This window comes from Lytechinus variegatus, chromosome 2 (genome assembly GCF_018143015.1).
Source record: "Lytechinus variegatus isolate NC3 chromosome 2, Lvar_3.0, whole genome shotgun sequence".
Lineage (NCBI taxonomy): Eukaryota > Metazoa > Echinodermata > Echinoidea > Temnopleuroida > Toxopneustidae > Lytechinus > Lytechinus variegatus.
Window position 1 is genome coordinate 52,779,494 of NC_054741.1, and position 17,297 is coordinate 52,796,790.

Consider the following 17,297-nt stretch of genomic DNA (forward strand, 5'->3'; position numbering starts at 1 on the left):
AAAGATAAATCATATTCTACAACGTTTTTTTAATCAAAATTTTATTTTTCTGGGGAAAAACAAGCCGTTGCCATGGCAACGTACCAAATGGAACTATCTTGTTGATTTTGAATGTTTCTAAATTTTATATATATTTAATTAGAAGCTTGAAAATTATCATTTTATTCATCTATATCATGTTTATTTACCATTTACATGGAAATGTATGTCATTTTTGAGAAATTATTCCGTTGCCATGGCAACGACCGAAAATGGCATTTTTAAATTTACCTCCCATCTTTAAAATAAATCTTACGGCATATACTAATACTTGTGTAAGTTTCATGCTTTAGTCAAATTTTGCACAATTGTTCGGCTAATCCGCTCTACTACTAGTAATTGATCAAAAATAAACAAGAAGCTTGATTATCCCCTCCATTTTGGCTTGCCATACTGATCCGGAGTCGCCAGTAAAATCGAACCCGAGTCGGACTTTTCTAAAGTTAGATCTGTTTTTAACTTTTGTTTGATGCTGTACTCAGCTGTAAGTTATTTTAGATACAGTATATGATTTGGCATGTAATATTTTTGATTGTTTCTGTGTATTTGAATTTACATTCTTTTCAAATTTAGAAACTTTTTTTTTGTCGTTGACGTTGAATTGATGTGACCGTGACTCACACACAGTGACTGTGAGTGGCGGTGCGCTGCCGTAACTGCCAGCCAAGCTAGCTGCATGCTGCAGCTGAAATGAAAGCACAACGCTGGTGTTGCGAAGCACGGACCGCGACCGGTACCCGTCGGGCTGGTAGTGCGGCATGCGGATGCCACAAATCAGTAACTAATCAGACCAAAAGCTTCGGTCTCTGTTATGTTGGTTGTTCCGCTGAACTACGTTGGCTTCACTAACCAAATACAGAGACCGAAGTTCTAGCGCGATCTGTACAGACTACAGGGGACACAATAATTTATGTAAATTTGACTTTATTTTGAGTTTGACTTTTGTCTTGAGTTATGAAGTGAAGTTGCGCGACAGCCGAAGTAAGTCACTGTTTTTGTTCCTTTTAACTTGATTTTCCCCCTTTTTTTGCAATTAATGCCAAGAGGGAATATTAATTTGCATTTCGGTTGCGTTAATTTTCAAAAGTTTGATTCATTAAAGACAAAAATTGAAGAGCCCCGACGGGGGGATTTAGCATTGTAAGTCCCCTAATGGTGGCTGCACGATAGCAAGCCGTCTGCAATGGTCTGTGTACGAGGAGAAATAAAAAAAAAAAAAAAAAACTCCTCGAAACAGACGGCTGCCAGCTGTCTAAGTACTAATGGATAATTTGTTTTTCCTTTCTAGTCATCGAAGAGCAAAAACGGAAATCAGCCCTGTGGTTCGGTGTTTGAAAACACAAAAACAGAATATTGAAATCAGAAATACTTTTGGGCTCTTTCTGATTTCTCATTCTATACCGTATATGTGTTTTTATGTATCAAAAACAAAATCAGAACACGCTTTTCTCTCTGTGATTCTGTATTTGGACAATCGCACAGCGAACTTCGAAATTGCCGTTGGCTTTCTGATTTCCGATTTGCTCTTCGTTCATCAATATTAAAGAGTGCCATCTATGTCAACAAAATGTTTAAAGCGCCATATTTTCATAATTATCTTGATAGAATTAAAAATAAACGACCGTTCTAGCATATATGCTGTCAAGCTATGGGTGTTGATCTGTATTCATGGTTGGGGGCTGTTTTGTTCTCTGTGAGGGATCTTTTTTATTTTCTATTTTTGATAGATTTTATTTTATTATTCTTTTAGTTTGGGCAGAGGTCAGAGGCATAATGAGACTAAAATTTCGGGGCAAGACATGACATAAAGCGCTAAATTACTTTCAAAATGCTGTTTGCGAGGGAAGCGACCGAGCCAAAAATAGCCTTTTAAATAGATAAATCATTTTTTTGCAACTGATTTTGATATATGTTTTAAACATGACAAAATCTGTCATAACAAATTGATTTATATATTAAACAGATATTTTTGGCTCGCTTGCTTCACTCACGCACTTAATTCAAAATTAATTTTGCCCTTTTGTCGTGTCTTGCCCTGAAAACTTTAGTCTCATTACGCCACTGACCTCTGCCCAAACTAAAAGAATAATAAAATCTATCAAAAATAGAAAATAAAAAATTAAAAAGATCCCTCACAAGAGAACAAAACAGCCCCCAACCATGAATACAGATCTGTGCCTCGATGTCAGGATACTGCGACACGTTACACCTTCATCCATATAATGGTGGTTAGTGCATAATTTCTGTTTTCAGAATTCAGTTTGATAAATATTGTGACCATAAATTACCCTAGTCCCGTGTCTATGGCCAAATACATGGTAAGCCCCTGGGCTCCCTGGGTTACTGTCTCTCGTAGGCTTAGTCTTCATGAAGCCTGGGTTGGCGTACTGGCCATCATACCATTGCGCTACACGCACCGACGAATGGGCAACAATAGTGTCACGCCAAAATATTAGTTATCATTTTTTTTTGCCCAAAATTATGTAAATGGTCTACAATAATATTGTTTGGTAACTTTAAGCCAAAAATTGTTAGTTTTTTCATAAAATGGCGCTTAAATTCATTAAAATATTAAAAGTAGTGGAGCGTTTACTTACATATGCTGTTTTTGATTTGTTATTGTAGCCAGAGATACTAGACGCGTAGAGAGTGTGACAATATCATGAGCAGTGCCAACTTAGATAAAAAAAAATAACTGCGTCGGCCGATAAATATCAAGAATTGTAAAATATCATGAAGTGATTTCATGATATTTATTACCCGATGCAAGTATTGACAAAAGCTTTGGTCTCTGTTTTATTGGTTGTTCAGCTGAATTCTGTTGGCTCCACTCACCAATTACAGAGATCAAAATAATCCTTGACACCTAAAACATATGAAAGTAAGAAAGTTACAGAAATTCCATATAACTTCTGAAAAATAGCAAAATATATAATGTTTATATGCTGAAAAATACATATAAGCATAAGAGGACCTCAATCAGCTGTATGTTGCACGCGCACACGCAAGAACGTAGTATACTACTTAACTTGTGTGTAAATATTGCTGTGCACTAGCTAAAATCCATGAATTTCATGATATTTCAAAAGACTTACAGTGTGTGTTGTATGTTGCCTACTCAAGACTCCACAGGGTGGTTGCACACTGTAAGTGGTAGTGTGGTACCAACATGGACATGTATGGGAGTTTCAGGTTTGAAAAAAATGAAATCTCTAGACCTGTCTTAACATAATTTGAATAGAAAAATCTAATTCCATTGTTGTCTCTTTCTATTTTTTTTCAGGAATGAAGTTACAAAGGACAAAATAGTTTGCAGACCTCTTCCAAACTTGAGTTGGTGACTAGATGTGGATTTATTGAGGGTTAAACCACCATGTTTAGTTTCAAGAAGAAGGATAAAGAGAAGAAGGAGAAGAAGAAGGAGGCCAAGCGAAACAAGGAACTGTCTCAAGAAGAGTTGAGCCGCTTGGAGGACATAAAAAAGGGCCTGTTCAAGAAGTCAAGCTCTCGTCACAAATCTGGTGCCCCCGGTCATCTTCCTGTCAAGTCCCATGCCTACACTATCCCCGAAGAACACAGCAATGGTCAGTACAATACGGAAATCAGTTATGGGGTCAACGAGAGGAGTGTCGATGGTCACTTGACAAGCCCTAGTGGAAGCGATGCAAGTGGTGCTTCCACGCCTGGGTTTGAAAAGGGGAGCACGGGAGATGTGAGGATACTGCCTACAGCAGCACCTCCCTTACAAGATATTGCAGAAGAGGCACGGTATACACGACAGGCTTCGTATGAAAAGAAAAGAAAGTCTTCTAAAGGCAAGGGGATTCTAAAGTTAAGGTCGTCAAGTCAGGCATCCATTGAACAACCTGTCAATGAGGTGGTTGTGAAGGTTAATGATTCAGTGCTGTTGGCACAAAATACTGCATTTAATGAAAGAGTTGGAGATGATTTGGATGGAGAGCATGGTTACAAGCTATCGCATCCAGAACCAGAACCCCCTGGGGAGAAGACGTTCAATGTTGACCTACGCCTTCCAGTTGTTGCTCCGCCCAAACCACCTCGTGCAAGGGACGTTATCCTCAGTCGCCAACCCAACGGTGGATTTGGATTCACGCTTCGTAGGACCAATATTGAAGAGCGATCTGGACCCGATGGATCTATAACCCGGCGACAGGTTCATTTTGCTGAACCCAGCGCAACGCAGAGAGAGAATGCAACCGGACTACTACCGGGCGACCGCCTTGTGGAAGTTAATGGAAATAATGTGGAGAGTAGTCCTCGTGATAGTATTATTGAGTTGATCCGCAGCTCTGGTGATTCTGTGACCCTTAAAGTCCAGCCTATCCCTGAGCTGATTGAGTTGAGTATGAGATCTGGCATGGATGGATCTGAGGTCCATCTGGAGGAACAGCTTTTGAAGACAGGAACATTGGCCAGGAGTGCAAGTCTCAGGCATAAGGACAAAAAGGTGAGATGTTTCCCTTAATTTTTGTCATGTTTGTTTGATTTTAATACATCAATGTATTTTTAAAATTTGTTGTGTAATGTTTTATTTCATTTGTGGGAAATCACAATATTCATGGCAGTTTCTTATAGTATGGGAACATAAATTGCTTTTTTGGGGAAAGTCAATGCCTTGATGTAAAGAGGTTTTCATATTGTGATCGACCGATAGCTATCAAATTAAGAAATTTTCCTGATATAAGACAGCACCACATTTTACGTGGCAGAAGTCACAGTGACTATACATCAGCACCCAAGATCGCAAATTAGATATATATATACATGTATAGTTGGAAATATTTTGTCAGAGAAAGTATTTTCATGGTGACAAAACCTCCCTGTTTTATACCCCCTGAAAACCAGAAAGAAAAAAAAATCAAAATAAATTCATTTTCAAGGTAACATAAGCTCATAAAGCAACACCACCCCCTGACAAATAAAGGGAAATAGGTTGAAAAAAGAACAAAAAAAAAAACCAACCAGCCACCCATCAACAACGTGAAAATGAACATTGTCTAATTTTGCTCATTCAGTTTGAATAAACTTGCCGTTATAAATAATTTTACCCATTCCTGCATGCACTTTATTTTGCAAAGTTCTACAGTATGTACATGTACTATACATGTAAGCCTGTACATGGAGCTTAAAGCTTTATTGTGGGAATAACACAGCTCATTTGGAGAAAGCCTGCATTAACCTCAGTAATTACTCATTTTCACACCTGTCAACATTTGGATGGAACAGAGGAGGCTGCTGCTGCTCATACTATGTATCACTTGATAGCTGGATGTTGAAAACATACTTTATGAACATGTACAACACAGTATTTGTAGTTGATTTACAAATACACTGTACATGTAACATGTTTGAAATATACATGAATAATTGCATATTGTTAATTTCAGTTGAGATTTGTTTATACAGATTTTAACTTTCTTGCATTAATTACTCTTGTATATTCTGCAGAGATTAGGCCTACTCTTTCAAATACAAGTTGATTTAACAGCATACATGTACTGTATAGGCCTACATGATATGTGGCATCAATACATGCTTGTGGTACATGTATGTGTACATGTAGGCCTACTTTAATAATGAACGTACAGGTGTATGAAAAACTAATACTACAATGTATGTCTTGATCTGAAGTGAAGTGTGTAACTGTAGTCTTGTAGTCTTTATAGGCCTACTGTAAGTCCAAAGTCTAGACTAATGCAGTGCTTGCAGTGCTTCTAGTACCAACTGTCACAGATCATGCATTCCAGTGGGGATTCCTATCAGATGAAATTTTAGATTTTAATCTCATTTAAGGAGGCTGATGAGGTAACTCCCTGAGGGTTAAAAAAAAGGGGAAGTTACCTATTCCCTTTTATTACTGGCTCAAAATGATTCATTGTACAGGTACACAGAAAAGTATGCATGTCTGTATATTCTCTCATGAGAGAAAGGGACTGTAGCCTACTGTACATGTAGGCATACATGTGTACTCTTGTGAAACAAATCCAGTGATCCATGTGAATGATTGTGCTTTATATAATTTCAATTCAACAGACAGTACGATATAATAGTAATGTAAAACCAGTAGATTCTTAAAATCTTGAATTAAAATTAAAACAAAAAACTGTAAATTCAACTCACACAAAGTTGCAAGCCCATTATTTCTGCCCTTTTGAGGAAAACTATGTTATTAAAAAAATAATACTCTATACAGCATATAGGCATATAGGATAGGATAGTATGTACACAGGTTTACATAGAGATCTATATGAATTGAGTGCAGGGTAAGGTCTGACTCCTCAAAATTAATGGTAAAACCATTTTCAAATAATAGATGATTGCACAATTAATAATGACTGATTTATTACAAATTGCACAGTACATCTGTATGGTACATGTAGGCCTTTTCTCAAATAACTAAATTTATTACTTTCCCTGTATAATCCCAGGGGTAACATGTACATGTATGTGACTATGTGTACATGTATATTGATTTCGTACTGTACCTGTACATGTGCATTGTGAGGTTTGCCTCAGTCATAATACACATACAAGATGTGTACATGTAGGCCTTAGAGTTTTATTAGAATACTGGGTACTTTAAAAATCTCTGTTCACCCAACCTTTATTTAGAGAGCTTTGAAAGTAGCAAATATGTGTCAGATGCTTCAGTTATGTTTGCATGCTAGAGTTTTATGTGGGTTTTTCTATTTTCTTTCATCTTGAAGAATGAATGGAATGCAAAGTTCGGTCAATAGTTAACCAAATGATTTGATTCTAAAACTAGTCCTAATAGAAAAAAAGAGAAAATGCTGTGGTAAAAAGGTATAAATGAAATAATTTCATTGGCTTCGCTGCATGCAGGAATTGACAGGTTTTAACATTGACATCAGCTTTCATTGGTCTGTGTGAAAGAGAAGAAGGAAAAACGGCTTGATTCGAATTAAGCCTTTGCGTTGATTCAAAACGAGAGTATGTTTACATATATTTTTATGAAAAGTACAGTATATTCTAGACAAACAAATGTCAATCACTCAGAAAAAATTGTGAATGAAATATTTTGTCGTCTAGATAACAAATTGTCTAAATTGGATTTAGGGACAGTGATTTTCCGTTTCAAAAAATTGCCTTTTCCGTTTCAGAAAATCTCAAATTCCGTTTCAGCACGTCAGAAAACGGAAATTCCGTTTCCCCATAGACTTTGTACACACGGAAAAGTGACAATTCCGTTTCCACATTGAATAGCAAAATTACACGTACACTCGCACTAGCCCAACTTTGTATCTGCTACTGTACCAACAACACAATAGAATCCGTTCTAATCGGATCTATGCGGGTGTAAATATTTTTACAAAGACATTTAGCATGCATACATCCTCACCTCTCATATCATTAGCATTATTTCACGGTGAAATGATTTTTCATCGATAATTTGGGTTTTTTTTTGACATCGTTATCATCAGTCAACGGTTTTTGCCGATCCGCCATCTTGGATTTTAAGACCACGATATCGTGCTGTTACATCTTCAAACGTAGAGGGCAGCAACACACGACCGTTCATAGTACTTTTATAGTTGGAACGATCTTTGGTACAGTGCAGTGAAGCCCAACACGGCCGGCAGGCCGGGTAATGTACGGGCGTGGGGTACTGTACAATCGAGTGTGCTGATGTCGGGTGCAGTCATGATTTGTGAATTGTCATGATTGTAGCGAAGTGAGATCGTGTTTTCTGGGGTTTTGAGGCCATTTAATATTCTCATTTTGTTGTGATTTTGGAGTAATTTCTGTTGCTATTCTGTGTATTTTGAGGGAAAATGCGTTTTCCGTGATTTTCCGTTTGAAATGCCACTTTCCGTTTCAAAAAGCATTTTCCGTGAATTCCGTCCGTTTTCCGCGATCGCGGAAAATCACTGTCCCTATGGATTCAGTGGTAAATATTTTAAAGATCATTGTCCAAGAAGAAATTTAAACAATACTCACTATTTTTGTGGCTTTCTCAGCATTTTGCAATTAATTCTACATAGAGTTTAAAGTTTGCCATTCAAATTGAGTTGTATGTAGCTTTAAACCCTTTATCATAACTGTACATGTACATGTAAAACCTTCATGAGTTGCTTTTAATGTACATGTATTATTTTACATGTAGGTCATGAGGTACTAAATTACATCATAAAGCATGTATATGTACATACATCGGTCAATATAATAAACTGTCCAGAACCATATGGGGTCCGACATAATATGTCTGATCTTTAACAAATATCAACCTTTTAAACTGTAAACAAGTATCTCAATGATATCATGGTAAAGTAGCCCCAAGGTGTGATTATAATGTACCCAGTAGATGTATTGTTGTGGGTATTGAACATTGAATAGGACCTTTTATAGTGCCCTAGCAGGGATGAATAAAGTAGATCAATGCTCATGACACACCCCCCTGTCAAAAGGCCCAGTAGTAGCTTGTCTACAGTGTGGGATTAGCACTGGACAATATGTTTACCTGTACACCCAGTGCTGTTCTGGGGGCCCACATACTGTACATGATGCAAAAGGTAGCATTGAGCAGTGTAATGTCCATGAATGTACTGTACTTATACATGTACTGTAGGCCATGGCATGTACATAATACTGATTTTAGAAAAGGTACACTGTAATTCATGAGCACACCAAACTTTTTACTAAAACATACTGTGCACTGTAAGTTTACACTATACAGTCTTACATTTGTACTGGGCCATGTAACACATGCATGTGTATGAGTGTGCCTACATGTACATACATCATGTCAATCATGTGTACATGCATGTACATGAATACTCTACATACTTTTTTTAATAAAGGCTACTTCACAAAACAAATACATGCATTATAGAATCTGAAGACTAAAAAAAATCAATTCCTCAAATTGTGTAAATATTGGTTTGATTTCTCCTGGAACTGTCATCAGTATTAACGAAAAGCCTCTTTATCAGACCACCAAATACTAAAATACATGTAGTATGTGAAGTCTACCATTTTCACACTGGTGTGAATGTCACTGCTGTTGGGAAATAGTAAAGCTTTAAAAACATGTATGTAAAATGTCCAAATTTTGTTAGAATTATTAGCATTATCTTGTTGATTATTTTCTATTCCTTCAAGTCGGCTCACAGTTTGGGTGACTTGGTCTTCAATTATTTTTTCAATTTAAATTTACATGTAGACGATGTAGTTCAATTTTCCCTGGGAGGACAATATGCACACAATATACATGTAGCTGCGATAAGTTGGATAACCACTTGTACATTGTTATGAGAACAGTAAAATGTGGTGTATGAAAAAATCAATTTCTACCAAATTGGATTACCAAGGCTACAGTGTCTACATATCGTTTTCATGGGCAGAGTGTTTCGTTTGCATAGAAAAATAAATTTTGCTGCAATATTGATACGTTGCAGTAATATTTAATCAATTTAATCTGTTCTTTTCCAATTAAATTTAGTCTCTCGTACATGTATATGCACCCCTACTAATTAGTCATGTCACTGATGTATGAATGCAAAGCTCATGTGTCACATACTTGTAGTGTGAAGACATTCTGTACATAACATCATGCATGTACTACGTGTACATGTACACTATACATATGCCTGCATGTAAATACCATTACATACATTGAATCATGATTTTTGATGCACATACATGTACTCTGTACGGATGACCTGACCTGCTTCAAGACCATGTACATGAAGTTTGCAGTTGCAATTCTCTGGTTTGTTGAATCATGCAACATGTATCATAGTGGACTGAGTTTAAAGACTAGGCCTACAGGTATGTGGATTGGAATGGTGTACTGTATCTCCACCCCTAATGTGAGAAAAGCAAGTTAGAAATTATGTTAGACTTCACTCAAGACCTACAGTGTATTTAGTTTGTGAATTAAATTGTGATATAAATATGGTCTGTGCCTATTGACTAAACTTGGCCTCTCCTTGCACACTGTACTGTACGTAATGTACTTAATGTAGACTGTCCTACATGTAATTAAGGCCTACTTGCAAGTTGCAAGCCCTACAATACATGTTCTATGGTATCGTTTTCCACCAAAATTTCAAGTCTTTTTCCAAGCAATGATAATATTCTGCGCAACTTGTGCTTGTAAATCTGTGTTGGTTGTGTGGTCACTTTACATGTATACTCCCTTGAGTTCAAAGACTTTGGTACATGTACATGTAATGTAGGCCTACATGTACATGTAGGTCAGTGATGTTTTGGCAATTGACCTTGATTTTGCAGACTTTCCCATGTGATTTTAAGGATTTGCTGTAATCTCTTTTTCTTTATATAATCTGTCATCAAGTTTACATGTAGTAAAGACATTTGAAAAGATAAATTACATGTAGTAGGCTACATGAATTGCCTACAGGCATTATTCAGAAATCAAAAGTTATGGTTAGAGATTATAAAGTACATGTACATGTAGATAAAAATTATCAAGGTTCCTCCACCTTACATTCTTTTTGTCTAGCCAGACTTGTTTCCCTAAATCAATTTTTATAATTTGAGGGAATTCGATTTTGTTCATTGATATACATGTACACTGTAAATCTGTGATAGAAAACTTTTGGTTGCAATAATTGATTTGCTGATTCTAAATATTTACACTGACATACAGTCTGTATCATGCATGTAGTAAAGTACATACTGCTTCATCTAGAGTCTGTGACATTTTTTGTCTGCCCACATTGACATTATACATGTACATGTAGGTTGTCATTGATTTTGGAAATTCATGTGTCTATGATATACTGTACAAAAATACAAGTACATTTACAAGTACCTGCATTTTTCTTTTAATATGCACATACAAATCATGTACTGTATTGGCCAGGGGCTTTTCCTTGGGCGAAATCCAATTAGTGTAAGAATGGGGTCAGCACAGTGTTGTACCTTTCACTCATGTCAGTTTGTGACCTTGTATAAGGTCAATAAACTTTACTCTAAAAAATGAGGAAATTCATGCCATTTGTTTGTCATCAGTGGCCAGGGGCTACTCCCACAGCCATTCCAATTAGCATCAGAATAGGGTCACGACACTTCACCTTATCCTGTCAGTCTGTGACCTCATTACTGTACTTGTAACTTGTGAGAGCAAATCTATACTTTTGTAGTATTTGCCTTAAAGGCCTACAATATAAAATTTCAGCAATTTTTATGATAAAATGTGATATTGAAATTCACTATATCCAGTCTGATGAAAGGGTTATGTGTAAGTTACAGCAGCTTTACAGTAGTTCCTCTTCTGATCATTACAGTGACTTCTGAAGCTAATTAGCTGTGAAGTGTGCAGAGTTAATTAAACACATTAAGAAGACTAATGATGATAATCTCTCTCTCTCTCTTCTATGCATACACCTGTACCCATATGACTCATAGCAAAAGAATTTTAACCAGTGTCTTAATACCGTCTTCACATTAGCCTATCCATGTTTTTTTTTTTTTTTTGGGGGGGGGGTGTCTACAAACATGAATTAACAATGGGTTCAATTTTCATAACTTATTATCACCAAGATGTTCTCCAAACTGAAAATTATATTGTTTGAATTGATGAAGTAAAATCAGACAAACAAAGCACTCAAAATTTTATAAAAAATTGTATTAAGGAACAAGAAAGTTATATTGTTTAGCAATATTTTGGTGGAACATTTCTATGCATGGCATGGCTTCATCTCCATGAATATGCAATGAGCACGGTAATGATGTTATATTCCCAGTTATCTTTTGTATTTAAATGAATCCAAGAATAAAAATGAAAAAATATTGATTACTGGTACTGATTAAAATTTAGATAATCATTGCAGTGGCTCAATCTAATACATGAATCATTCATTTACATGAATCTGAAAATATGAATTTTGATTTTATCATGTAATAACGTACATGTAATTTGTGGTTGAAAACCTTTTTTTTTGGCTTGTAAACATTTTTCGGGTATGAAATATCCATACTTTGTGGTTGAAACTTGAAAACCTTTTCTTTTTTTTGCTTGTCAAAATTTTCCTTATAAAAATTTGCCCCTTCCCTCTTTGCAAATCCTGGATCCGCCCCTGATAATGTACATGTAAGACAAGGGAAAATGGGAATATGGCATCATCAGCCCATCTATTGCATATTTACGATAGCATACATGTTCTCATTACACAAAATGTTGCTTAAAGATAAATTCCAGTTGTAGTGACCATTTCAAAATGAGTTTGTACAGAATCCAATGAAATGACCACAAAGTGTCTGTTTGTATAGATAAAAAACATGTGCCAAAGGATTCTGGAATAAATTGTGTAATTGCTGAGAAAGTAGCAAATTAGCACGGGATTCGGGTCTAGTGTCGGGTTGACATTCAAAGCAATAATGATACACTGTCCCATGTGCGCTTATCTGATTTCAAGATTTCACTGCATTTAAGTTCAGTTTATGTACATGTAACTTTGTAACTACCAGATCTGGATCCTCAATGGTATAGTGACAATTAAGCCTGGTTTTACTGACTTTCTCATGAAATCAGTGTTTACTTTACTGCAACTACTTTCATTTACCTTTAAATTTAGAATTCAATAACTTTTTCATTTGTTTATCAGATTTTGATTATTTTATTTTTTTCAGGGTTTTGCTCAGTGAATTTTTGATTTCACTCCTGAGTACCCCTTTAAATGTGCACTGCAAAGAGTAATGAAATTTTGTTAAAATAAACTGTCAGGCCTGCATGTATCATGTTTGATAACAGACTAAGGTCAGTTTGCTTTCAATGTAGAACAATGACTACATTATCCAAAAGCAAGGGGTATGAAGGTTGATTTCTGCCAGTACAATGTCTTCAGTGCATGTATTGTACTACAATATGATGTGTAAATATTTACCAATTGTACACTTTGATAAATCTCTATAGATAAAACCTGCATGTTTGCACTCTCTTTTATTATGATGGCTCTTAGCATGTTTGCGGAGTGCATCAATATTATCATTACTTGTGCCACAGAGCAGTGGATCCAGCATTTCATCAAAGGAGGGCCCTGAAAATTGTTACATTTTGTTTGGAAATTTTGTTTGCACTTGTACAAAAAAATCTTGTTGACAAAACTAATGTTCGTGTAATCATGCCCCCCAAATGTTATCTCTTCAAAGAAGATCATATTTTTCTCTCGCAAATTTTGACAAAATTTGACAAATGAAAAAAGAAAATAAAAATGTTACCTGTATAAAAAAATCCAAGGGGATCCAGATTTTTTTGGCTGACTACAATAGGTGGTTTCAGACCGCCTCGAAGTTCGCCAGTTCCAGGTATTCTCTGATCGGGAAATTTACCCCGATCAGAAAATACCAGGTATTTTGGTAATGTGAAAGCAAACTGCGTCATTTCCCCGAAAGAAAATACCCGTTAAATAGTAGGTACTTGGCGAAATTACGAGAACTTTCGTGGGGATTTTTCCAAGGTCGCAGGTATTTTGGCGATGTGAAAGCAAATTACGGGAACTTTTAGCCCAGCATGTCGTTGGGCGCGGCGGCGTGGGTGGCTGCTGGGCTAGTGATTTTGAATCTTGAATCTTATCAGACCATACTGCGCATGCTCGTAACTTCGGGAACTTATCCCGAAGGATGTGTTTCGGGGCGGTGTGAATGCAGAAATAATTAACGGGTATTTTTTAGCCTTAAAAAGTTCTCGTAATTTAACGGGGATTCTTGTGATCGAGGCGGTTTGAAACCGCCTATAATGTTCTGATCTCCTTGACTTGCTATACATTGTAGTGTGGTTGTTATGACCTTGAATGGTAAACCACATGTACATGTATACATGTGTAGGTCTATGTTTAGAATCATGTCTGTCTTTCTACAGTCTTCAAAGACTAAACCCTCTACATGTACATGTAGGTATATTGTAAACAATCCCTTTTTACACCTGGAGACATGTTAATTTGGTAAGTTCAGTCAAAATTCTTTGGCTAAAATATAAAAACAAGCACAAAACAAAATTATTTTTGGGAGTGTTCAATTGCTCTGTTCCCTCTTCCCCATCATTTATTATTGCAGATCAAATAGTAATCGAGCAGCATGTGAACCATAAGAGATCTTTGATACTTCTACAGTTTTACATTTTCATTGTGCAAAATTGCCTTTCAAAGTGCATCCTTTACAGTGTTTCACGTTTTTAAAATCCTGTAATTTTTACGACTGATGATAAATTGATTGAACATACAGTATTTGGGTAAAACGTGTCATTTGAACACAGCTGTATTCTATTTATTCCCACGTTTATGAATTTTTATAGCTTTTTCTGGAGACAGTATTAAAGTGCAAGTTCCTTCCCCACTGACTCACACATCCACATATTTATTACTTTACATGTGCACATCATGTCTAACGGGACTGACCTTGAATTTCTAGATACAGTGTTCACAAGATTTCCATGAGGCAATACTGTACATGTACAGTGGAGTCGGGGGGGGGGGGGGGGGGGAATATTGCTGATAATATAGGGATCACCAAATCCATTTTCAGTTCCAATAAAACATCCTTTGGTGGTATTGGTTTCCATCTCTGGCAGTTTAAATTGATATTGAATTCATTCAGATGCATGCAGGTTGATACTACATGTACTTCTTGAATAAAAATGCAAACAGCTTGTTTAAAGGCATAAAGTAAAAAAAATAAAATAAAAATGCATGTCTATGTTGTGCTTGTACATACATGTAGATACATGTAGATATGATAGGCAAAGGGTTTGACCTAATTTTGTTAATACAACACTTTGTGTGTTTTTTCCAAATGAGATTTATCAATATTGGGATCCATAACAATCCTAGTATAATATTGCAAACATGTACATGTAGGCCTGTGATATATGCTTTTAGGATTATATGCAATGTAGTTTGTGAATCACCCGAGGTAACCCCAAAACCTATATGGTAGCACCTCATCCTTCCTATCCACTTCCTTCCGAGGCATGCCACAATTCTATTTTGTCTTCATCCTGGCTCCTTTCCAAAATCAAGATGATAACATTATTATTTAATCTTCTCTTTACTTTAAACATGATGTCCATGTACATGTATGTAGTAATGATTTTGTTTCAAATTCAAAATATGATTGTTCATTGCATTTTTAAAAGGCAAAAACTTCTTGGAACCAGGCAGTTCTCACAACCAATTCCATTCGAATTCCATTGAATATTTTTCAATGAATGCATATTAGACACATCAGTGTTGATCTTACACAACCAAACAAATGATACAGAAAAAAGTTATGATGATTTTTTCCAGTTGCTGACTGGATCCAGATTGCCCCTGTGCAAAGCCTAATGTATTTGCATGTACTATAACTTACAAGTTTTTAACTGCTTATTTCATTCCCTCTATTTCATTCTCCTACATGTAATTTTATGTTTGCTCTAGTCATCCAGTCATTCATTAAAAAAAAAGCCTTAGCACTTACATGTAAGTCTGGAAACCCTAGTTAAAGGTCAAGTCCATCTCAGAAAAATGTTGATTTGAATCAAAAGAGAAAAATCAGACAAGCACAATGCTGAAGATTTCATCAAAATCGGATGTAAAATAAGAAAGTTATGACTTTTCAAAGTTTCGCTTATTTTTAACAAAATAGTTATATGAACGAGCCAGTTACATCCAAATGAGAGTTGATGATGTCACTCACTATTTCTGTTGTTTTTTATTGTTTGAATTATACAATATTTCAATTTTTACGAATTTGACGATTAGGACCTCCTTGCCTGAAGCACAAAATATTAAAATAATGGAATTCCATGTGTTCAGGGAGGAATGAAACTTCATTTCACATGACAATGAGGAGAAAATCAAAATATTTCATATTTCAAACAATAAAAAACAAAAGAAATAGTGAGTGAATGACAATCATCGACTCTCATTTGGATGTAGCTGGCTCGTTCATATAACTGTTTTTTGTGAAATGAAGCGAAATTTTGAAATGTCATAACTTATTTTACAGCAGATTTTGATGAAATTTTCAGTGTTATGCTTGTTGGATTTTTCTCTTTTTATTCAAATCAAGTTTTTGTTGGAGTGGACTTGTCCTTTAAATGCATACAGGGATACTTACTTTCGTACTAGGCCGAAACCAGAGTCATTGACTCTGCAATATTCATGCAATGGAAAACTCAATAAATATCTACATGTAATTAAAACACCCTGAATTCAAATACTGGGACAAATTTCTGCCTCAGGAACTGTATGCAAACCAATGCATGTACATTTGTGCTCTGATACAACATGCTCACAGATACCGTACATGTACATGTAGATAGCGAATATGTTTGTACATTTATATGACTGTACATGTTCAGCCATTATTTTCAAGGTCACTTATTTTTAATCTAGACAAAAAAATTACTTATCGGTCCAATGAATGTAAAAAAAATTAGTTTTCCCTATTTGTCTGCCAGCTTTATCGGTCGGTGGAAAGTTATATTGATCAGATTCTTTGATTTTGGGTTTACATATATTTTAGGCATGTATTAGGTTTAGACTGTCTTTAATTTCTATTTGCTTGATTGATGCCTCCCAATTGCTGTCTTCCATCATCGTTGGCTTCAGCATCCTATTCTATCCCTTAATGCTACCTCTATAGGTGGTTTCAAACCGCCTCGATCACAAGAATCCCCGTTAAATTACGAGAACTTTTTAAGGCTAAAAAATACCCGTTAATTATTCCTGCATTCACACCGCCCCGAAACACATCCTTCGGGATAAGTTCCCGAAGTTACGAGCATGCGCAGTGTGGTCTGATAAGCAGGCAAGGCGGGAGATTCAAAATCACTAGCCCAGCAGCAACCCACGCCGCCGCGCTCAACGACACGCTGGGATAAAAGTTCCCGTAATTTGCTTTCACATCGCCAAAATACCTGCGACCTTGGAAAAATCCCCACGAAAGTTCTCGTAATTTCGCCAAGTACCTACTATTTAGCGGGTATTTTCTTTCGGGGAAATTACGCGTAGTTTGCTTTCACATTACCAAAATACCTGGTATTTTCTGATCGGGGTAAATTTCCCGATCAGAGAATACCTGGAACTGGCGAACTTCGAGGCGGTCTGAAACCACCTTATGTTCCCCCGCTGGTGTAATTAGGTGGGCTCTTTCATCTTCACTCTCTGATTACACCTGCTTAGCATATCGACACAGCTTTGGTGGTGGTTACTCTCTACATGTACAGTATGTCACTATCATTATACCGGTACATGTAAGAGGGAGGAGTG

General features: G+C 36.2%; 1 protein-coding gene across 1 annotated transcript in view; it reads left to right on the forward strand.

Annotated features, from left to right (window-relative positions):
- Positions 1–415: 415 nt before the first annotated feature.
- Positions 416–17,297, forward strand: part of LOC121406859 (unconventional myosin-XVIIIa-like) — a 67,645-nt gene continuing 50,763 nt past the window's right edge. The window contains exons 1-2 of the mRNA XM_041597729.1: positions 416–523; positions 3,323–4,507. Coding sequence (XP_041453663.1) covers positions 3,413–4,507 — 1,095 coding nt within the window. The 5' untranslated portion in view covers positions 416–523; positions 3,323–3,412. The remainder of the gene's footprint in view (positions 524–3,322; positions 4,508–17,297) is intronic.